Below are 24,749 nucleotides of genomic sequence, written 5' to 3'. Positions count from 1 at the left end.
TATAGTGTAGTTCCTTTGAAGTTTTTCTGTTTGGACCCCCCTCCAGGTAGGGACTCCAAATAAAACATGAAAATAGTCGAAGCTGCATGGTACAAAGAACTTCACAGGAACCTCCTGAAGGCCTCAGAGTGGCAGCCAGCTGACGTGTCAGTAAGAGACTTGGCTTCTTCGAGAAGAAATGTTACCCCGGCTGGATTTCGAAGGCTAACTCCAGGTTTTTGCCCAACAAAAGAAGTTGAGAACCCTTTCTGGTCTAGACAAATGCACAGACAAACAGGAGACTAAACCAGACCCTTTCTAAAGTAAACACTTATACGTTAAGAATACAAATAAACTAGTAAAGTGAAGTTGTGGTATGAACTATTGTTATACAGTCACTGACCAATATTTCGGACGCCGACAATTTACGGTTGGAAGCTATAGACCTTTCCAGTGGCAGCCTCGAACGAAGCGATTTACAGCGGGCGTCCCTGGTTTTGAGAGGGTACGTCAGTGTAGCCCGACTGCGCTGAGCTGTGGGTTTTCTAGTCAGGGGGCTGTGGCAGCCTGCGTAGGCGCACTTCCGGGCGCTGGTGGAGGCTAAATTGCTGCGTTCTATTTTTTTATTTCGTGTTCTATGGTAAATAGAATTTCTTTGGGTTTTTAAGAATGCATTGTACTATTTTTTGGGAACAAAAACGAAGAAATAAAAGCTGTTTTGGTGAGTCTGTGCGCGACAGAACAAATGCAACTGGAATGTTTGTTTCATTTTATGTTTATCTTTTTACGGCACCGTACACTCAGCTGTGTCAATCTACAAAGGTCTTAGCCGCCGAAAGTATTTGACCACACAGGATATCCGAACTGCATGGATATTCCCCGCCCACAACATGAAATTCAACGAGTATCATAAATCGAACAACATGTAGATATAGTCTACGTACTCCACGGTGCCGCGTTATCCAAACAGGACTTGAGAAAGGTCTCAAATAACACATCATGTCCGATATACAGTGTCGACAATCGCCGATAGTCACTTCATGACAATCGGACGGAATCCGGTGTGTTTTGGGGAACATCTAGAAGAGAGCTGCTTTTTCGCACAGCTTCAAGGCAACTGTACGAACGTGTCTACTCCGTCGCCACAACCTGGACCCGACCCTATCAGCTATTTTTCGCGAAGACACGGAACATAGCCGGGAAGGCTCTTGGGAGATTATCTCAACATAAATAATCCTCCAAGAACGTCGAACTGCCTGCGTCGCGTGCTGCTTGACGTTCGCTCTCTGCGTTTGTTTCCTGCGAAGGCCGATCAGGCTACGATCCCTGGTATTCCCCGGTTCTCACAGTGGAAGATAACACACAAAGGGTGAGCATCCTAAACAGGGAAATAAAGTAAAAACTTCCAAGAAAAGCCGGCGAACTCCGAATGCGCAATGCAGGTGGGGAGTCACGCTGACCGGGTTTCCGCAGCTCAGGCGGGTGCCAGAAATTTCTGGCTGATATGGGTCGCTCGATTCGCAAAATGGCGGCGGCCAGAGCGCTCTTTTTGCAAAGGCTTTTAAAGCTCATCTTGCACCTATGGTGCCAGATGAGCTTTAATAGCTCATCTGGCACCATGGGTGGGAAGTACATTATTGGGGCACCAGTCTGGGAGCTGTGGACATGCCTTTGGTAGGCTTGATTATCAGACGACCTGAACACACCAGCAGCAAGATTATGGCACCAGAAGTCATACTCGCAAACGTGTATGGAGCACACTCTACCACAGCGGGGCGGCACCAGGAACTGCAAACGTGCATAGACTCCTTTCATGTTTACAAATACAAACTGCCTTTTGCCTCCCAAGGATCTTCCGGTTGCTCCATTTCGGAGTCGCGTGTCCCTAGGACGATAAGGTTGTACAGAAATCACGAAGCCAAGAATTTATTGAGGTCCTATATTCAACACGTAAGAGGGGACGGGTCGTTTTACAGCAGCTTTAAAAAATCCCCTGTAATCTCTCGCTAACTGGTCTTTAATTAGCTAACTGCTCGGAGAACTGGTTGTAAGATATTTTCCAAACGTCGCAAGAAGCGGTGCTACGGTGGGGACCGTTCATCCTCTCGTTTGACTGGAAGTTCACGGGAATGGAAATTGCACCAGCGCCTTCTTTCAGTGCTTTTGTAAAAGAAGGGTCTAAGAGCACGTCTAGAGAGCAGAGAGCCGTAGAAGGATGGCACAGAAGGGCCGCTCTCACCGAGGAGCATCATGGTGTGGAGGTCGTGCCTCGGGTACTGAAGCCGGTCGTACGAGGAGCGGCTGCGCTTGGAGTGCTGCGAGTGCGAGCCTGAGCTGTGCGACAGGGCGTCCCCGCCGTTGTCGCTTCGCACCGCAGGCTCACGCCCCACGGCAGCTTTGTCGCGGAGCTCCGTCGTGGCTCCGCCCTCGTCGTCCGACTTGCCCACTACGGAACCACGTAAGACAACAGTGATCGGTTATCTATGTACTTATTATTGAAAAAAATATCATTAGCCATTCCACTTTCTGAAGGTGGATGACCAGCAAAGGTGTTTAGCACACGACACAGACATGACACAGAATTTTGAACAAAGGTATGAACACATTTATTGTCTTGATCGGTGGTCATCGTGACGAAAGGTACGCACAAACATGTCGAGGACTATCGCCACCCCTAGGAGCTGGAGAAAAGTAGACACGCGCGATGGGACCGACACCCGGCGACGGAAAGGACACTAGGCCCGCAAGCGCTTGGAACGATGACAAAGAGAGGGTGGTGCGAACCCTCTCCGAGTTTTCGTTAACGCACACGGAGAATCCAGGGAACCCTAGTCATAAACGGCTTCGCTGTAAAACCTAAATCGTGTTGTGTGTTCGTTTAGACAGCAGGAAGTTACCTAGTCAGTCCCATATGGGCACCAGGTGTCTCCATTGTAGATGTAAAATTTAGCCAGTGTGGTAGCACTGCTCGCCTGGAACCATGTACGTACATCATGCAGTAGTGATACACAACTACACGCCGGTACCATGATCATCCAGACAGTGATGGAAGTGGTGTGCCATTGGCACCAAATTGTGCCATGAACGAAAGTCTACTACACCTTGTGCCAAAGCGCCATTTTCGCTAAAAATTGCGCCACACCTGCGCAGAGACTGCCTTAAACAAAGCACAAAAAAACTGAAAAAAATTATTATAGGTCGATTTAATATTTAGAGAAGTTGAAGGAAATGAAAATGATACGAATACAGTCTAAGCTCGTTATAACAGACCTTGATTTTGACCAAGATTTTGGTCTGTTGTAATAGGAGTATAAGTTCATGAATGAAGAAAGAATAAAACAATTAAAACAGGGACAACACAACCACATCTTTCATCTATGAATGAAAGATGTGGTTGTGTTGTCCCTGTTTTAATTGTTTTATTCTTTCTTCATCCATGACCAAAACCAACACGCTCTTCTCCCGAGTATAAGTTGTATGCAGATATAAAGTTGAGTCAATGGTATGTAGAGGAAAACCATCCGGACTTCACAAATCATTATGTTTTATCCAAATGTCTGTTGTAATGAGCTTAGACTGTATGTACTTTACAGTGTCTACCCTACCCGCGGTATAGTTTTTCATCTTAGGTAAGAGCACAGCCGATCGGAAAGACATAAAAGTGCAGGTCTAGGAGCATTCGCTGCTCTTGATTGGTTTAGCCAATGAAAGAGCACGCACAGATAGATGACGAATGCCTTGATGTTGCGCCTTTGACGCTTCTTGAATTGTCCCATTGGTCGGTATAGGGTCGCCTGTGTTTTGATTTAAGATGAAACAAAGTGTAAAGGTTGCTCGTCAACCGCGCTGGCCCTGTCATCGTCTGAATTTCCAGACAATGTCTTCGATGTCAGGAGCTAAGAGTCGGGACAAAAAAACGTGCAAAATAATGGGATAGCGACTGCTGTAACAAGCCAGAACCAAGGTCTTTTACTCCTAATGATATCACTTGATTATCTTGTTTGCCACATGCCTCCATGCCATGGCTACAGTGTACCATAACACTTGCACCGCTCCCGTCAACCTTCTTGGTCTCACACCAGCGTACACGCGTCGAGCTTCACCGCTTTGCACCGAAGTGCTAGGAGCAGCGGCTGACGTGGGGGAGCACTTTGGTTAGCACCATTGGCTTGAAAGTCATGCTCAGTACTATTGCAGATCGACCTTCTTTGGTATTGAATGTAGGCTGACCTCTAATTTAAAAAAGGCTGTGCTGAGAAAGGGAATAAAGGAAAAAAAACGCGGGTCTATACTTGAATAAACACTTCGTTTTCAGTCAAGGTAGTTCCCGAGCAGCTGTTGACTCAACTCTAGTTCGAGCGAAACTAAGGCGCAGTGTCACTTTTAGAGCTCAAATGTAGGTTTTCTTAATATTTGCTGGTTGTTGTTTTTGCAGTTTATAAAATTAAAATCTTGAATTTGGTGTTCATAAACTTTGTAAAGAAGGGAAAGCGGGAAGGGGTATTTTTATTGATAGATATTTTAGCGCATAAGCTTATTTTTGCTGTAATTTTACAAGAGTTATATTTACAGGCTAAATTAACTACCAATTGTAAAAGAGGGAGGAAGAGAGAAGCCTTGTCTCAACTGAAGTGTTGCGCTAAGCTTTATTTTTCTACACTTTTTTTTTAAATGCTAATTAGAAATTTAACCTACACTGACCTCAGCCTCATTCTTAAAGAACGCTGTGTTTTCTTGCATCCTATCTGTTCTTACTACAAAATTGGCCAGCGATCCCTTTGAAATGCCTTAAAGGTCCGTTTGGTAAAAGGAATTACGTAAGAAGGGACAAACAACCACGTTTGGAGGAAAAAAAAAATGAAAAAACAACACCAGAATCATCAGAACAAGGAGACAAATCAATCAATACTGAGTCACATCGACAAGAATTAGCAAAGTGAAAACACAAATCAATTAATCATAAATTATGTACCGTAATATCCAAAGAGATAGCCCATCTAAAATTCAAAGCAAGTCGGGTGAAAATCGGGAGTAAGCTAACTTTCAATGTGCATTCAAAAAAAGTTGAAAAAATGCTAGTTTTAGATTTTGTGACCTGTGAAGCTTGCGATTGCAGGGAAGGGCGACGAACAAAAGACGATTGTTCTTCCCAGTCGGCAACGTTCACTTATCTCCTGTCGTGGCTAAGTAACACCACTTCTGCCAAGGTCACCATTGGCCGGAACCCTGCAATTTCTAAAAGTGCGCTATCTCTCGGTATTTTCAAAAACGAATAGCAAATCGAGCCAAAATTAGGAGGTGGGTTATCTTTTGGGGGTGGGGCATCTCTCAGGGTATTAGGATAATACCTAAATGGCAATAATAAGGGTACAAAAATTTTAGGCGTTTGAGGTGGCCGTTTTGGAAAGAAAAGACTCCAGAAATGAAGAGAGGCGGTGGGTGTAATGATCAATTTTGAAGCAGTGATTGAGATAAGTTGCAACCAGAGATGGGTACACTATGTCACTGTGTTTTCTTGTTGCCTGTTTTTACAAACCCCACAAATGACATATAAATGTCATTTGAAGCGTACACAAAAGAAGCTTTTTTAGGAAGTGTACAGGGTGCCGAATTTAGACCAAATCATAGCCGTGTTTATAGAGTTAAGTCAAGAGGAGGAGCAAGTGCTGCCACCAGAGCCACATATTTCCCTCTCAAAATAAAAGGACACTCAGCTGCCAAAAAAGTTTCTGTCCAGTGCTTGGATAGAGGACAGATATACCCTCTTTCCTTGACAAAATGCAGTTGAGAAGGGAAGTAGCAATTCAGCCCCCACCAACTCCATTTTTGCAAAAATTCAGTTCCTGTACAGGGTGTCTCCCCAAAATATTTACAGGGTTTTCTTAAACGCATGAATAAACTACACATCGCCAAACGCTCATTTTCCACACAAATGTAAGACTAGCACTCCGAAACAAATGCCAAAGTTTCGGAATCACCTAGGGGTAAGCATTATCTTGTTCAAAATATATTATAAGTGACTTTATGAAATTTTCAATGGGAAAATATTAATAATAATAACCTTTATTTCGACCCAGAAAGATTGAGGTGTACCAAAAAGGCTGGAGGCCTGTACCAGTTGGCCTAGTACACTGGCCATCGGAGCTCTTGAATACATGGAGCTGAATGGCACCAGTTACCGAAAATGGGCGAAAAAGGGCTCCATTTTCCTATTGAAATTTTCATTAAATCAGTTATAACTTTTGAATGAGACAACGGTTAGTTTCCAAACTTTGTCGTTTTGTTCAGAACGCTAGCGCTACTTTTGGCTGAAGAATAAGCAGTGAAAAAACGCAACCAAATTTTTTTTGGGGGGGGGGACACTTAGATGGGATTGTGATAACCCATTCCATGCTTTATCAATGGAAATGACCAAATATATATAGATAACCAAAATGAAAGATATTATTTACTGTCCCTCTATAACGAACCCATAATTCTCCAGGGACAAGACAGAACCCTCCTACGCTTTCACACCGCAAACACGTCTTCGCAACTATAAAATGAAATGAGCAAAGTTCAGCGGACTCCGACTTCTGGGTGGCAACCCTGCATTTCTTGTTTTCAACTACCAACAACAGTTTCCCGCCACAAAAATAAACCATGCATCGCCTAATGCTCAGGCTCTGCCCAAAAACAGAGCTAGTGGTCCAGGCCTAATGCAAAACTTTGGGAACTAACTCTTATCTTATTCAAAAGCTATATGTGATTCTCTAAAAGTTTCAAAGGAAAAACGATGTCTGTGACAGGTAGCTGATGCCATTCATCTGCATAAATTCGAGGCTTTCCTTGGCCACCATTTCCCCACAAAAAATTTCTGAAACTTGCTTATAAATTTGTAATCGAATAGAAGCAAGTTCCAAAACTCCAGCATCTGTTCCAGATTGTTAGTGCTACATATGGAGAGAGGTGCTTTCAGGGGTGCACAGTTTACGTTTACGGTAAAAGAAACACTGAATTCTTTTTCAGAAACACCCTAATTACCCCAAAAGTGAACCAGGTCTGAGCTGACAGACAAACGACACATATCTCCCTCATTAGAGAAACAAGCACGTCATTCCTCACCTTCGGAGGTGACCTGCAGGAGCAGCATGGCTTTCCTGCGTGCCCTCCTGAAGCGGCACCAGATCATGAGTCCCATGACGAGCATCATGTAGATGGCGGCGGCGCCTAGGGTGATGGTCACCGTCTTGGCCATCGTGTTCTCGCCAGGGTCCCCCACCCCTGGCAGGCTGCCAGAGGAGTAGCCCTCAGAACCTGGGAGCAAGCGGGCAATTGTGGCAGACTCTGCGAGACTCAAAAATGATGTGCTTAGTGAAAGCAACGAAGCGTACCGGCCGAATATGACGGGGATAAACAGCTCGGTAAACTCAGACGAAAAAAAGATGCAGTGCCACGAAAGCAGTATCTTGTCGTGGTTGTGTCTTTCCTTCGTCTGCATTTAGTGCACTGTCCATCCCCATCATGTACAATGTTTACCAACAGGCTGAATTTGCTACCTTACTGCTGAATGAAGCTTGGCTAATTAATCTTCAAGTTCATTCCCAGTCTTGGGGTTTAAACATCATGGTTATTTGCACCAGTTCGCCTTCACTTTGACCATTTTTTGGCTAAGACCTTCTTTTTCTTAATGCTTTGTTTCATTACATAAGTCTTTGCCGAAACATGCAGAGAGCATTATTATGTCATCAAACTTTTCCTTTTGTTTTCACATAAAAAAATGTTATGAAATCTTTTATATTTAATGTGGGTATGCAAATGTACTGAAGCAGGTCCCTGACTAAAATTTAACTTGTATGCTAAAGATTGCTGTTGGCCACAGAGCTGCATGTATAAAATGATTGGAGCAAATGACATATTTATGCTGAGTATGTTGTATGTTTCAGAGTTGCAGCTAAATGTTTACTTTTTAAGCACCAGAATCTATAGATTGTTCGATAATTCTTATACAGTAGGACTTCTATATTAAAGGCGCACTAAAGTGCTTTTAGGGATCCTCGTTTTATTGTCATAACTGTATCTACGAGCTCTAAGCATCCTAAAAAACCCAAAATTACATTCATGCACGGCCAATTTGCATACTAAAAAAATTATCACAGATCGAGACACGTAACATTGACACAGAATGACAAATGGTGCTACCGAACCTCGCTGAATATGGTCAAACGACGGACGGCGTTTGTCAGCGACTCGTGAGCGATCGGCTCCTGTGTGGACAAGCAACTGACCAGTCCCGCTTGTCCACGCAGGATCCCATCGCTCGCGAGTGGCTGGCAAGCACCCTCCGTCACTCGACCATATTCAGCAAGATTCGGTAGTGCCACCTGTCGTTCTGCGACAACGGAAAGTGTCGGGATCTGTGATCACTTTTTTGATATGCAAATTGGTCGTGCATAAATGTAATTCCAGGTATTTGAGAATGCTTAGAGCTCGTAGACTGAGTTACAAACACAAAACGAGAATCTCGAAAAGCACTTTGGTACTCCTTCAAAAGTGTACAGAATCGAAAATTGAAATATCCCCGGAACACTTCGCAACGGGTGAAATATGATCCATGATATCCATAGATCATAATCGCATGCTTGTATTTTCAGTGGATGGCCATACTTTCCGTTCCAACCGACAGATTCTGGCGAGCGCCTCAAAATCGACTTTCAAGGCGGCGCAATGCATCTCGGGATATTTGACTGTGATGTCACGCTTGCAACGTCACGGGCCCATAGACGACAGAGGGAGCCGTAATTACGATCGTCGTCACTTGGTGGCGCCAGCTTTATCGTCAACGCGTTACGATTCCGCCAAGTGGGAACACCCGAGGTATGGTGTACTAGAACTGAGACGGGTGCCAAGCTCCGCTCGTTCCCGGGCGCCTCCATGGGACACGCCGCGCCGTGGCGCTGCGGCTGATGGGCCTATGACGTCAGACATTCCAATGAAACTTGGCCCCCCAACTACCAGGTGGTATTAGCAAATCATTTTATTCATTTTAAAATTGCTTTTCTTGCGTTTACAAACGAAAGAATGGTGTTTGTGAGCTGCTGTCATTAAAGAGGTCACGTATAGAGAAAGAAATAGGTGTTAAAATTTTCCGTCCATACCCCTTTAATGATTGCTACAGCAAAGATGTGCATATAGCAAAGTGCAGTTGATTTGTGCATCTAATAATAGGACAGGCATCTGAGGTGTGTTGATACTGATATAGCAGAGATTCTGTCTAAAAAACTGATTATTTACTCTAGAGAAATTTCACCGTATACAGTGCAACCCACTGTATACGAGAAAACCCGAGACTTTAATCGTCATAACCGATTATCATATCTCAGGGGCGGATTCAGAACTCCGTTTTGGGGGGGGGGGGGGGGGGGGGGGGGTCGGAAAATGTTTAAGGATACTATTCTCCCATTGTCTCGTGTGCACGGGGGGTCCACCCATGTCAAATTGCCCTCCGAGAAGGGGGAGGGGGGGGTCGACTTTGTTTGGGGGGGCGGCCGCCCCCGTCGCCCCCCCTCCCTTGGATTTGCCCCTGTCGTATCTGGACTAGAAACATATCATTTCCAGACTAGAAACTCTAGAAACTGATCATTATAAGCAGTGCATCGTTACATGTGGTATCATTATAAATGAACTGCACTGTATTCACATTATTTCTTTATCCTCTAGCAGGATTCTTGACGATGTGAATAACATCAGGGCAATGTACAAATGATATGTGTGAAACCTGGGAAGTTTGTTGCCATGAGGCCATCAAGAACAACATTTCATACGCAAGCATTAAGCTTTAAAAAAATGCTCCTTCCACCTTTATCGGCATGCCACGATGGCATCTCCGCATGCAATGAGGAAAGGATGCTTCCCAGGTAAGGAGCGGAGGGCAATGATGACGCAGAGGCTGCCGCCGGCAGCTCTTCCAGCATCGTCTGCTACCCATTCTGGGTGGCTGCTCGGCCACAGCAGCTAAGTGCAGCACTCTACTACTCAATAAGTTTTCTGAATTCAATTACCTTTTACAGTGAAGCTGTTTAAGGCTAGGGTTCTGTGGTGGATGTTTCATGTGCATCAAACAAAAACTCTACGCTCGCACCGCCCCACGCGCCGCACGCACATGCCTTCCCCGTATAAAAGATTCGAAGTAAAAATAAAGCGTTGACGAACGCCCATGCAAGGTGCCATTTGTTTTAGGCTTTAGCTTTAGAACAGCTACTGCTGCAGACGCCGGCACGTGCGGCACGTGGAACACCATTTCCTGCAATCTCCTTGATGCTTGGTTAATTTAGCAATACAGTTAAACCTCGATGTAACGAAGTCGGTAAAATTCGCAATTTACTTCGTTACATTGAAATTTCGCTAAATCGAAATTTGGCTTTAGCATGCAAAAAAAAAATTCCGAAACAATTTACGGGTATGAAAACTCACCGAAAATGACATTTATTTTGGGGCAAAGTAGTCCGCGAGTTTTGCTTGCGCCTTGTCCGACAGTAGCAGCGGCGTCATACGGCGTTCGAGCGCCCAGAGCGCTTGCACGGCATCTTGCTGCCTATGCGACGCCGTGTACCTTCTCAGTACGTCCATTGCGTCGAGCACTTCCCGAGTACTCGTGATCTCAGCACTTTCTTCAGGATGGCGTCCAAAACGTTTGCTTTCTCATCCAAAAAAAGAACTTTACGTTTCCTTATGCCAGCAAGCACGTGAGTGAACCGCCTGGTTGAAAAATAAAGCTGTTTAGTTTAGGCGGTGCCAATGTTTCCAACCTACACAGCACTCTTGCCCGCACAGTTTACTTGCCCCCTTGCGCCCACAGTGTGCTTGCGCCTTTGCTTTACATCACGGTCGCAAGACGATAATCGGTCCTCTCGGTCTTCTCCTAGATGGCACTGCCCGTGCGGTCGCGCCATCACGTCGCTCCCCGCTGAAGTTGGCTCCCGCGCTACCCGCGGTACAGTGGACTATGATGATCAGTGAATGTCAGTGGTGATGCTGTTATGCCGTGTAAACTTTTTGCTCGGCATTTTTTGGCCAGCCCCGCGGAATCCGCTTTGCCGCATGCCTCGCCGGCGCTACCGGCGCCGCATCCTCGGGCAGCCTAGGAACTTTGGAAGGCCTGTCCCCATGAAGTAACCTATCAAAGCGCTCGCGTTTGCGCATAATTTTTTTTTTTAACTACAATTTTTTTTGTGAAGTTGTTTTTTAGAGTTTATTTATTTATTGCCTTCTATGACAATGGCGCTTCGTTATATTGAAATAGCAGCAAAATGGACTTCGTTATATAGAGACTAAAAATACATGGGGTCTATGGGCAAAAAATTATGAAAAATAAAATACTTCGTTAAATCGAGGATTTCGTTACATTGAAGTTCGTTATATCGAGGTTCGACTGTATGTCTATTTTGTAGATTAGTTATCAAAAGGCTCTCTTTTCAAGATCAACAAACTCTCAGGTAGATAATAAAGGTTTCTCAACGATTTACCGCTGAGCAACCCACGTCGGCCATGTCTATGCTCGCACCGCCCTCTCTTTGTCGTCGTTTCAAGCCCACTTGTGTTCCTAGTTTCCTTTCCTTTCGCTCTCCCGGCGTGGCGGTCTCGTCGCGCGTGTCTACCTTCCGCCAAATTGCGGATCCCGTCGCGCATGCCTACTAGTTTTCTCCGGCTCTTCGGGACGGCGATAGTTGTCCACGCAAAATAATGACCACCGATAAAGACAACAATAAATGCGTATGCATACCTTTCGTCACAATGATCACCAATCAAGACAATTAATGTGTTTGTATTTTTGTTTAAACTTCTGAGTCACATCTGTGTCAAGTGTTAAGCAGCTTCACTGATTATCCACCTTCACAGAGTGGAATGGCTCATGATTTTTCAACCATCAGAAAATTTCTCGTCGCCATATCCGCGGGAGCTGCTCCATTTGCTTCGCTGAAAACAGACACAAATATATTGAAAAGGTACAAATGGAAATGGGGAATCGTGATCGCTATAGCCGCTATTCAAGTGAATGTGACTATTTCACAACTGTCCTAGACTAACCATAAAAACCTCTAGAAGCTGAAGCTGGAATAAAGGAAGGATCGACGAAAAATAAACTCACCGAGCACAACCAGGCTGGCTTCAACTCGCCTGAGGCCGCCGCTGTTACCCGCTGTGCAGCCATACTTGCCGTCATCATCCCGATGTACCTCCGAGATGAGCAGTGACCCATTGTCCATGACCTGGTAGCGCTGTGGGTCGAAGTTGTTCAGGATGTTGTTGCGGTCCCACTGTATAGTGGGCGGCGGGTCGCCCGTCGCCTTGCAGTGAAGCATCGCGCTGTAGCCCTCTACAGCCTTCGTTGTCATCGGTTGGACCGTGAATCGGGGCATCACTGTGCAATGGAAGAAGCACACAGGACGACACTCTTAGTAGCACAAAGCAGCGACCGTCATTGTTCTTCTGTTTTTCTCTCAAAATTTAACTGCCAAAAAAGCTTCCGCCATGAAATGCCAACCAATCTGCACCCACGCAAGAGATTGAGATAACTGCAAAGAAATGAAGATGGGTGGATGTTAAGCTTGAGAGCAGAAAAGCAGAAGAAGCACATGGTAGCATAGGTCCTTGTTTGATCCAGCAATATACGGACGGCAAGTCGTCTGCTTCTTGCGCAGGGGTTGCAGTGACGTCAGAATGATGCCGAGCTCTGAGTGGCTCTGATCGGAGGCATCCATGCTAAATGCCTTGAGGTCTACCCACTATTTTTTCTCAATCAGCCAATAGAAGCTTGGCGTTCTAACATCATTGCAACCCCTGTGTAAGGAACAGACGAAGTTCCGCACTGACAGGAGCACTACAGGGGTCTGGCATAACCCCTAATTTTTAAAGCAGCTGAACCACTCTTGCTAAGCCTGCTTTGCGTCGGCGCTATCACGTCAAGCATTACCACGTTGCACCGACACAGGTGCTTAAAGCTTCACCTCTTGGCATTAGTCTCTTGGAGGAGCAGCTTCAGAAGTTTGCTGGGGTGGGTGCTTGTTACGTGCTTTGCCTACATCTCAAATGTTTAAAAAGTAGGTGGTGGGAGCTGGTTACATGCTTGGTATTTTACGGTAATATAGCAGATTCATGGCAGTAACCTAAGCGGTAAAGTTTGCTGCCCGTCACTAGCTCTGACCGAGCGAAATGCAGAAAAGCACCAATGTCACGTTTGAGCCAATGTTGTGGTGCAGTGCACGTACCCCGTTTGTTTTCAGTGGCAAGTTTGCCTGAGTTTATAGAGGGACCGAGGAATCGTCTCACAGTCTTTCACTGCCAGTATAGTACCTTGGTGGCTGGGCCACACAAAGCGTGTTCTCTCGTCGTTCAGAATGCGAATTCACGCCCGTCAGAACGCAATCTTAACAGAGGCGGGCGTACCGATGACGTCGAGTCGCACGGTGGCGTTGATGAGTCCCTGGGCACTGGTGGCGATGCAGGTGTAGCGCCCCGCATCCTGGTCGCGCACCCCCTGGAAGCGCAGGGTGCCGTTGTCGTCCCGGATGTGGGGGGGCCACTCGAGGTAGGGCTGCTGTCCCTCCTTGATCCAGCGCACGATGGGCGCCGGGCTGCCCCGGGCCTTGCAGTAAACCTTGGCGTTGGAGCCCAGCTCCAGGTTACGGCTCACGGGGGCTGGCACAAACTTGAGGCGCTCTGTACGGAAGGGTGTGCCGTACGGAGAGGTGTGATGACGACGGAAGAAGAGACAGAAACAAACAATTCTTGACAAAATCGCAGCCTAGACTGTCGTTGAAATGCGATAGCATTATGCACCGTTTTGTACCGTGTAAATGTTTTTTTTTTGTTAATTTAAATTTCTAGGAATATTTTTGTCAATGTCCATAAAGATCCTAAAATCATATAATTTTCTGACTCCATTCATATATTTTTTTATTGCTTTTGCCTGCAATTGTTCTTTTTTTACTTGAAAACTTTTTGACAATGTTATAATTGACTGCCGTAAAATACCGGGCAAGCGCCCACTCAAAATTTAGAGATAATCGCGAAAAAATGGGGGATGGGCGCTTGTCCCATCTTCAATTTTACATATGAATGTACTCTGCATATTTTCTCAGATCTTGCAAATTTGGGTATGGGCGCTTAGTGTGGTATGGGCGGATGCGCGGTATTCTACGGTACTACTATTCCTCATAGCTAGTGAGAAATAGCTAATGAGAAATGCACGCTTGATTTCGCAAATACCGCAAAACCTTCGCTCTAGTGAAGTGGAATTCCACCTCGTAAGAGACGCCAGCGTGCCAGTGTGTTTTTTTGTCCTAAGAGATCGCAAAAACTCTGTCGTAAACAAACGCAATTGATGCATGAATGGGCCTTAAGAGAGCACAGAGGTCTTTGGAGCCGAAAACTTCCTAAAACCGCATTCTTTTGAAAATGGCAATGTTGACCTCTACAGCTGTTATTCTTCTGAATCTACCAGGTTGCTAATTTCGTGGATGAATGTTTGAGCTATAAATCGATTTATAATGTCTATGTGGGCTGAATGTGCATTGAAGTTGACTTAAAACATTGTTTTCACAAAACACAATTTTTGGACTAAATCAAAATTTGCGGGAAGGATATCTCAGCATCTAGAGCAGATAGAAATATAACCTTTCCAGAAACATGTAGCTAAATGTGTGAAGCATACAGTATACAAAACAGATTTTTTAATATAAGTCTAGAAAACTTTCTATTTGATCTTTTGTTTTACTACTTGTTAGACGTTCATTCAGCACTGAACTTCAATCTGTGGTAAAATCACCAATAATTGGTTTGTCTTAAAAGTACTTCCATGATTGTATCCTCCACACTTCGTAGTATCTAGCCATGTGTTAAAAAGCATAATTTGTTGAGCATTTTCTTCCCTATTGTTCCTCCAAACAAAGGCAGGCAAGTTTTAATTATCTCAAAGACAATTCTACTGACTGAGAAAATGACCAGATATATGAAATCAGCATAAAAATCTGAACAAGCTTGTGCAGTTCCATTGGGTTTGGTCATAGAATAGAACAAAGCTCCAAGACCAGTGTTCCCCCTTAAACGTGCCAAGTCGACACACTCTCGGCGTACCACTTCCTATCCCCGAGGCCGAGCACTCACCCCTGACTGTGATGGTGGCCACCTTGGCCGTCTCGGGTGGGAACCCTGTGGTGTTCACCTGGCAGGTGTACTCGCCGGCGTCCGTGAGCCCCACGTGGCGCAGCACCAGCGTCCCGTTGGGGTGGAAGGTGGCGTGGGGCGAGGGCTCCCGCAGCGGCCGCTCCCCGTGGTGCCAGGAGACGTGGGTGACCGGGTGGGGCGACCCCGTGAAAGCGCACACCAGCGCCGTGTCCTCGCCCTCGTCCACCACCAGGTCCAGGGGGTGGGACGTCACGGACGGCGGCACTGTGGCGGCCGAGCCCCGAGTCAGGGGTCTCCGGAACTTTCCAACGCAAAATTGTTTCGAAAGCCGCCAGACCATAAAAGTGAGCGCGTTCAAAGGTTTCGACTCTGCAACTAAATGTAGCGGGTAACACATGAATTGATGCATACCAACTTGATTTAGGAAGAACTGGCATGAAAACGCCGCCGTTGTGAGGCAGTCGCGGAGCATCAAGCTTGAGGGACGTCTGAAGAAGTTCAAAGGATCCCAAATGCTACTGCATTACACCTCGTCTAGTAGAAGCCAGAAAAGAAGGCATACGTTTTTTTCGTCTGGAGGAACATCTATCTGTCTCGATAGATAGCCGAGCCACTCCTCCGTTTCGGTAGTAATGCCGTAGAACAGTTGAGAAGCCTACAGGCTTTGTAAGCAATAATGCGCATTCTAAGAGGTGTTGGTTCATGCTTACACAACATTGGCAGCTCAGATATGCTAAAATGAAGCTTAACTCTTTTCTGACCTCAGGAAAAGTGGTAAATGATCCATACAAATGCTTTTAATTTCTCAAGTAACTTGTGTATGGAGCAATATGACACATCAAAATGTGGCCAATTAGTTGTTCTTTAAAAAAAAACAGGTTACTATAATGTAAAAAAAAAAGAAATTTCACATTTTTTTTTTTTTTAAATACAGTGCAGGTGCAGAAGGCGTATAAACGCTGAAACTTCTGCAGCTATGTCCAAATAAACGACAAAGAAAAAAATGCTGAATATAAAAATATCCCACACCCGTGGCTATTACTTCTGAAAGTTAGTGCACTCTAAGTGAAGTCGCCTATTTTCAGTTCATAGGAGAGTTAGCCTCCGTAACCCGTGTGCTTTTCAATGAAACAATGCTTATATATTGGTGAAACACAGATATAGTACACTTCACATCCCCAGCAGAATGCTTTCCTTGTGTTCTGTCTTGGTTTTGTCACAGCTGCGATTGCAGTTCCCTCATACTATTTAGAATTTTTGTGCGCCTTGCTGAGAACATAAAACGTGCACGCCTGCTCAGGACAGCCTTGGAAATTATAGTGATGCTTACCGACAGGCATAAGTTAAGCAATGCCTATAACATCATTTGAAGTGTCCCCAGAGCTCTTGTGGTCTAACAAATATGCCACAATACAGTTGAATTGTGTAAATAACGCCATCTTTATTACAAAGACTGATGCAAGCAGTTAGCCATGTTAGAAGAGTGTCACCACCATTCCCAAGACTATTTTTGACAGCCCACCAGCTTGTCATAAAGCTTAAACCTATGTTGAAACCAAAACGAAGAGTTCATCGGCTATCCACAAGATTGTAGAACGTAATTCTCTGCACCAAATTTAATTTCTTGACATCGCTTGGAAAACCATCGCTCACTGCGGTGATCGACGGCCTATGAGAGCGGTAAGAAAAGAGTTAAAAGCCGACCAGCAAAATATTTTTCAACCAGAGTGAAAATCCTCCTCGCTTCCCTTCCCACTTCTCCCTCTCCCACAGCTATCTTGATGGAAAGGAGGTTCCTTTTATTGCTGCTCTTACTGGGTCCGGATTTGAGCCGGGATAAGCTCCCAGCTTATCACGCCCCAAGACGCAGCAACAAAAGGAGGACCCCTCCCCCCCCCCCCCCCCCCCCCCTTCCCTCTCAGGGGGAAGCAGGAAGTGTGGCGATTATAATGCAATTAAATGCAAAGGTGTAAGTGAGCTGGACAAGAGCAAGCTTCAAACTAAACAAGGGCTCTACTGAGGTGCCGCGACAGTCAATGAAATTTGAGACTTCAAAGAACCCACGGGGTACTTTGGGGAACCCAGTTGAAAACCAATGCTCTAAATATTGGTGGCTTCCATATGGAGCCTGTTCGAGAAAGTAATGGAGTGTTTTGAGTGTGGCAGATAAATGAAATGCACACTGCAGAAAACTCAGACTTCATTATAGTCAGACTGCTTTGAACGTTAATTAAACATTCAAGGCAATCTGACAAAGATATATAGATGAGACCTTCAGAAGCCTGCTCCAGACACCGTCCCATCGCTGCTCAATGTCACGAAGCCTCACCTGCGACAAAGACGTGCACCTGCGTCCTGCGGGTACCGGCAAGGTTCTGCACCACACAGCTGTAGTTGCCGGCGTCGCCCTTGCGGGCGGCGTCGAGGAGCAGCCGCATGTCGGCCACCCTGAGTCTGCCGGTGTCCCCGATCGTGTGCCCACCAGGGTCCTCCCACCATGCGCGGGGCCGGGGCGTGCCAGGGGGCACCACGCACAGCAGTTCCAGCTGCCCGTTCTTTGGGACCACCACTTGGCGGTCCGGGGACAGTGGCGGCTCGATGGACGACTCCTTGAAGTCTTCCAGGACTGTTGGAGGAACAAGTTTGAGGACCCAGGTGCACAGACGGTGAAGTCGGTGCACGATTCGAGTAAATAAAACGAAGTGGAAAAGGACACAAGGGTAAGACACAAACAAAGGTGGCACAGACTACCGGCTGTTGTTCTCTTCCCCGACAAGATACATGGACATAATGGAAGGAGGAACTGAAAAACAGACAGGGCAAACACACATCACTATGGTAGGTAAAAGGTTAAGGGTTCAAGGAAACCTCCTCCCACCTCTTTCCACTTCAGCAGAGCGAACGCTGGATAAAGAGTAGCCCCTTCTCCAGCATTCACTCTGCTTAGGTGGAAAGGTGTGGAAGAAGCTTACCCTAAACTCTTAACCTGTCACAAATTATAAAATTTACCATCATCCCTCATGTTTCGATAAAAAAAATGACCAATAATTCCTAGGGTATTACAGTGCAGCACACATATATGAAACCTCTGAAGGCCGCTCCACCCCGCATTTTCTTATTTTCATCTCGCACGTCCGAATAGATGCTCTTTTCTTTTTTCAGCACTTTACGGTGTGTCGGTAAGCAGAGGGAGTTGGAAAACATCATAATCCAAACCCTGACACACGAAGATATAAAATAACAGACAGCACATTGTTCAGTTGTTCATTCAACAGAAGCTAAAGCATTTTTGCGAAATACCAGCTGCTGTCCCGAGTCTAGTTGGAGGTTTACTTTCCAAGAGGCAGCCCACAGACGACGTGAGCCTTGCGGACACTCACAGGCAAGTCTGAGCCGTGCCACAAAAGACTGCTGCGGGGCGTTTTTGTCCTCGCTGACGCCCACGCAGCGGTAGAGGCCCCCGTCCACATCTTGGACGTTGTGGACAAGCAGCGACGAGTTGGGCAGGATGGTGACTCTGGAAGGGTACGGGAGACAGTCAGTTGGGTATAGAGTTCACTGCACTTTCCGGAGAAAAGGCAGAGCCAAAAATATTTGCAAAGTATTTGGTCACACGAAAAGTGTGGCAGTATAGACTTGTGCATGGTGAAAAGGGTCTCCGATCACAAATATGACAACTTTGAAAGAAACAGCATTTGATTAGATCACTCGAGCAATTGGTGTCAAGATTATAATGATTACTTTGAGAACAAGTGTTACGCTTTCTCTCCAGCTAATAAAAAAGATCAATATTTAGAATGTGCTGCCTTTTTATCCTCAATCAGAGAGCCTCACTCTCTTCACTTGTACAACACAGAAAAGAAAGCTGCCAGGAGCTACCTTCTTTCCTCACCCTTCCTCTTGCTTATATTAGAACCACCTTCTTGCTAATCCCACAGAGTCAAAACGGTTTTCTCCAGCTTTATACTTTGATTTTTTTTTTTCATCATCATCATCACCAACATCAGTATGTTTGTTTTTTTTTCTATCCCCTGAGCCGACTCTTCCCTGAACCAATTCTGAACTTCCTTTCACTCCTCCAGTTTTGACACTGTACCCCCAGACTCCCTTTCATTCTCTCACTCTTCCTTGTTCCATCCTCTCTCTCCCTTGAACTTCGTGGAGACCAAACACTAGAGACAAAGTTATAGGAAAATATGTTAGTTCTATCGAACACAAAAAAAGAGCAGTTACAGCCCCAGAGCACATGTCTAGGAGGTGCCGCAGTCGGGCGATAGTCAGCGCCTCCACCGGCAAAGAAGCGCAACGATGAGTCACCGGCGCGTCGCCTGCTTCTGCTGCCCTCTTTCTCGTTGCTAACTTCGAAACGCGGTGCTGCTTGTTTGACTGCGTACGTCACCATGTATACTAAAAACGCAGTGACTGTGGCTTGTCTGAGGTACAATTGAGCTGTTCCTTTCGTATTGTGGACATAATGCCTATCTTGGATAATCAAGTAAATGCACTCTGACACATGATACTTTCTGGTTCATCGCACATTGACCAATCCCAATACCTAACCCTTCATCAATCCCGTATCACTCGTAACAGACATTTGTGTCACTTACAAGAGTTTTCGTTCAATAAAGATTGTTTCAAGCATTCCTTTTTTCCTTGTACGGTGCGGGGCTGGAATTGGTTGCCAGAACATGTTGTTTCTTCCACCCATCTTGAATTGTTCCTTTTCCAGCTGGACGCAACCTAACTATTGCATATTCTTGACTTGCAATGTCTTTTGGTGGTCCTTGCATTGTGCTTCGTTGCCATGTTGCTTCACCTGTTGCTTTTACAAACTTAACTCGTTGCCACTCGTGTCAAAGTCCTAATCAGGACTGACAGTATGTCAAATAAATAAATAAAATAAATAAATAAATAAAAGGCAGTCACGCAACAAGTCGCGGCAACTCGGGAGATGAGTTTGAGGTAAGATTAACATTATTATTTTATTGTTGATGAACATTGCAAGAAGCTTGTTTTATTTTTAGTTATTGGCTTTATATTCATAATAAAAACTACCTTAGCACTGTTGAAACAGCACTAAATCATAATTCGAATATCTCGCGTTCCTTAATATATTACGGAAATAAATGTTGCGATCTCGAGTAAACTGCTCAATACTTTCTACCAGAATAACATATTTGCATGACAAACATTTTGGGATTATTTTCGAGTCACCGCAATATATGGCTGGTTTAAAATATGGAAAACACCGATCTGTTTCAACAGAAGGAAAAGCCAATTAAAATTTATTGAGTGCCACATTGGTTTATTGCAAGGTGACCAGAAAATTAAAGACAATGTTACGAAACCTTTTACCTTAACGAAAAATAAGTTGGCCGTGCATTTAAAAAGCGCATTATTAATTATTCAAGATATGTACATATGTATTTTGTTTATACAGAAGTGTTATTGAGATTTTGATGGTACTTGAACTACATATATTACGCACCACTTATAGAAATATGCATACCGAACTGTCACAATGTCTCGGCTTTAAATTAGAGTACCCGTAAAGTTCTGAAAGGACGCCCCCCCCCAAAATGGAGAGATAAATGGTGAAAAACACGGGGTGGGCTATTTTTGGGGACACCGCAGCAAAGATTTATCAAAAACTAATTATGAACACCTGGCTACAAACCACGTGACGCGGGAACTGATACTGCAGATAGCGGACACTACAAATTCGTGTTTCACAATGCGATAAACACGCGGGAATCCGCTACAAACTCCTGTGTCATGGGAGAGGATACCGCAGGTTGCGGACGCACCAAATTCGCGTTTCACGGTACCCGCGGAAACCCGCCGAGAACTCGCATCTCACGGGAACGAATACCGTAAATCACGGACGCGGCAGATCCAAGCTGTATGGTGCAATAAACCCGCGGGAACCCGCTACACACGTGCCTGTCACGGGAACCGATATCGCACGCGCAGGTCGCGGATAAAAACGCAAGAATCAGCTACAAACTCGTATGTTACGGGACCAACGCAGCGGAATCGTATTTCATGATGCAATATACACGCGGGACCAACTCGCGTGGAATCGTGATCGCGCGCGCAAATCGCGAACAAAAACGCGGGAATCTGCTACAAACAATAGGGAATTGTAGTACACCGTTCCCGCAGACCGCTAAGCACCCGGATAGCGCTCCGTAATCTGCCACAAGACCTTGAACTATGCAGACAAGGCTGGCGGTGCGCATGCGCAGCTGCGGCGTTTACTCCGGGGATACCGTAGCGGAGGAGAAAAACGATCTAGTACTACAACTCCCTATTAGGGAGTTTTCGTAGACCGCGCTGCCTCCTCCGCTAAGCGTTCCGCAACGAAGAAGTCGCTACTGCGCCTGCGCGCCGATAGCCTTGACTGTGGAGTTCCCGCTATTGTAGCGGATTGCGGAGGGCCTTGCGGGGCGGCGAAAACGATCTACGAAAACTCCCTATTATGTCACGGGAACGGATACCGCAAATTGCGGACGCAGCAGATTCGCATTTCTTTTTTCAGAGATAATAGTTGTTTATTTACAGTCAAGATAAACAACTATTCTCTCTCAAAATTTTCACATTTCACGGTGCAACATACATGCGGGAACAAGTCGCGTGTTACGGGACCCGATATCTCGCGCGCAGATCGCGGACAAAAACGCGGGAACCCGCTATGAACTCGCTTGTCAGACCCGCCGGTACAGTAAATTGCGCGGTTGATGCGAATCCCGTCGGACGTCGCATGACGTCGGACGGGGTTCGGGGGGTGGGCGATGTTTCGGAATTTTTATGTTACAGATATTTAGCCAGAAAGACGGTATGGGCGATCTTTCGGGATCGGGCGTTCTCTCGGAACTTTACGGCTAAGTAAAGCACTTCGAATTGTTTAACAAATTGATAGTCAGCATCAGTCAACTAGCAAAGAGCAATTTGGCGAATCTGCGAATAGCTCTCCGGAATTCTTGATGAAATAAAAATATCAAGCGGCACAAAAACGGTGTATATCTTGGTATCTTAAAGAAATTACAGGCCGCACGCCAAAACGTTGTGGCGTGCGACTGTTCTCTTATTAAAAAAACACAGCTACAAATGTATTTTGGAAGGTTTAGATTGAGTGCTAAAACAAATCAAATCAATCACCGAAATACAGTATCAATAGAGTTCAGGAAATAGATAAAATAAATACAAAATGCAGCCTTTGATCTCGAAACATCATTGTTACCACGTGCACGCGTACGGAAAGCAAGGACCTCGCGGTCGTAGTCTTCGCTGTTTTACACGTTATGATGAGAAACAATATAATTGCAATAGCAATACTCTAAAAAGCAAGGAACAACAAAAGGAAGGGGTGTTCGTATGTTTTTGTGTTGTCCGGCACTGTGCCAACGCAATTACAGCATCTTCAACGGCGCAAATGACGAAACGGACTTCCCGTCGTTGAGTTTCCAAGGAACAGGTTAAGCCAGGTAGAAACAAAATTTCACCAAAGAAAGTATATATACAAAAACTATGTGAAACGAAGCATGCACATGCACGAGAACCAACACCTGCAACGATAAATTTTGCGAGGCTGGATTACTGATTCGTGGTATGGGCATGAAATTACCATCCGAAAAAGCATATTTCCAACTTTGTGGCAAAAAACGTGGAATACTTTAGGATTCACTGAATCCCGTGTTTTTCTCGCGTGAGAAGAGCACGCGAGCACGGGCGAACGGTGGGACGAACCATTTCAAAACTGGCGGCGGTTTGCGCCTCTGCGCGCTACCGCAACGCGGCGCCACGTGCCGAGGCCAGCATGTTAGGAAGTAGATAATATGAGCCCTTTGAATCGGGTAAAGCGCTGGATGAATTTGAATTTTATAAACAAGTGCCACCAAGCTGGTGCTTACCGGGACGCACCTGATCCAGAAATGGCGGAGTGTCGCCGCCAATCTACAGCGTGCGCGAAATGGATTGAACGCGCATTAAACTGGCCGCATAAATCTAGCGCTGGGATTAACTACAGATGTGCTCGAAGCTGGTGCATTAATTAATTGAGAGTATGAATACATGAAACCTCCGGAGTCAAAAGAAATAAAATAAAAACTAGCTTTGTCTATGAAAAAATTATCGCTAGGCCTTTTATCTCAAAATCACCAGAAAATTGTTAAGGGCTCTTTTGGAGTATACTACAATCTAAAAATTCGTGAGAAAAAAAATAATTTACTTAACTATTCTTTACTTTATTTGGCCCAGATAAGCGCCACAGTTAACACCATATTTTTTTTTTTAATGTGCATGAAAAGTATAGGGAAAACAGTTTTTGTTTTTTCCTGATTTACTCAGGTGCTCCAATCTTTCCACAATTTTAGCGAAAGCATCCAACGTCAGGCACCTCTGTATAAGTAAATACTATTGGTCTACGGTAGACCAATAGGATCATCGAGCGTGCTCGCAAATGGCGGCGCATCAACGGCAGCCACAGCAGGCTAATAGGCCTAATAGGAGCGTGCACGTCTAGATGTGGGATGCGGCATGAGCCAGAAATGGCGACGCGTCGCCGGCATCCAATAGGAGCGCCCGCGGCACGATCAAACGATGGCGGTACTTGGATCAGTCAGAACACCCAGCGATTTAGAATCGGGCGGCTTCTTGCGCCACCTACCCAGTGTTTCCAATTCTAATAGTTAAATGTCATCTCCGCATTTTAAAAGTTTACGTTACGCCTTTTTAATCGAACCTAGCAGCACGTATACACCACACGGTCGTGATAGGGTTAACCTTCCTTGTTCCCATGGTCACGCATTAGAGGGCCTAGATGTAAGAGGGAGAGCAGCTCAAACCACGGACGCCGTTTTCAATGTTAAAGTGGACACCGCTGCGCTGATTGGTCTCAACTGCGCATGCGTTGTGTTGTTGCGTGACAAGGAGGAAAGCGGGCAGAGACGCGTGCAGGCGATCAACGCTTCTGTCATCTTCTCGCAGCCCGTATTGCAAAACACGGCCCACATACCACGTGATCATGATCGAGCAGTTGGAAACACTCTGAAATCTAGGCATATTAGACTAGAGAGTGCAACGAACAGCGACCAGCTTTGTTTAGTACATCTGTCTCCTCTATTGAACGAGCCGCCGCTCATTCAATAGAGAACGCAATGAAGCGAAGCATACGGTCACGTGGTCACGTTCGTTTCAAATCCCTCAGACCCAATGCGGTGCGTAGAAAACACGTATACATAACCGTCGCATCCATCAACTCGGGGAACCCGACTCAACAAACACACACACACAAAAAAAAAAACATAACCGGCGCCGAGACGAACATAAAACAACGACGGCGAAAACAATTCGAAGGAACAAAAGAAAGACCAGCCACGGAGTGTAATAGGAAGCAAACGAAGACGAATTGGAGGAACGCGGTTTGACACGTGACACGCCAGAGAGATTTATGAAGACCTACGAGGGCGACCCCGTCAAACGTCCAGGACCCGGTGTCGATGTTAGGGCGTTTTGATTAGTGGAAGCGCGCCACAACACACGAAGAGCAGAGCAACCAAACTCATAGAGGACAAAGGGAAGATGCATTATACTCCCGGATCAAG

At 45.5% G+C, this 24,749-nt stretch overlaps 1 protein-coding gene across 1 annotated transcript in view; it reads right to left on the bottom strand.

Annotated features, from left to right (window-relative positions):
- Positions 1–24,749, bottom strand: part of LOC8043662 (inactive tyrosine-protein kinase 7) — a 115,139-nt gene that overhangs the window by 6,650 nt on the left and 83,740 nt on the right. Inside the window, exons 5-11 of the mRNA XM_029976266.4 lie at positions 18,525–18,661; positions 17,474–17,770; positions 15,124–15,408; positions 13,405–13,677; positions 12,107–12,379; positions 7,084–7,275; positions 2,219–2,425 (exon numbers count right to left, since the gene is read on the bottom strand). Coding sequence (XP_029832126.2) covers positions 2,219–2,425; positions 7,084–7,275; positions 12,107–12,379; positions 13,405–13,677; positions 15,124–15,408; positions 17,474–17,770; positions 18,525–18,661 — 1,664 coding nt within the window. The remainder of the gene's footprint in view (positions 1–2,218; positions 2,426–7,083; positions 7,276–12,106; positions 12,380–13,404; positions 13,678–15,123; positions 15,409–17,473; positions 17,771–18,524; positions 18,662–24,749) is intronic.

The sequence above is a fragment of the Ixodes scapularis genome, unplaced genomic scaffold (genome assembly GCF_016920785.2).
Source record: "Ixodes scapularis isolate PalLabHiFi unplaced genomic scaffold, ASM1692078v2 PGA_scaffold10__122_contigs__length_95168666, whole genome shotgun sequence".
In the NCBI taxonomy this organism is placed as follows: Eukaryota; Metazoa; Arthropoda; class Arachnida; order Ixodida; family Ixodidae; genus Ixodes; species Ixodes scapularis.
Note: the sequence above shows the minus strand (reverse complement) of the source record. Positions and strands in the feature narration are given on the sequence as shown.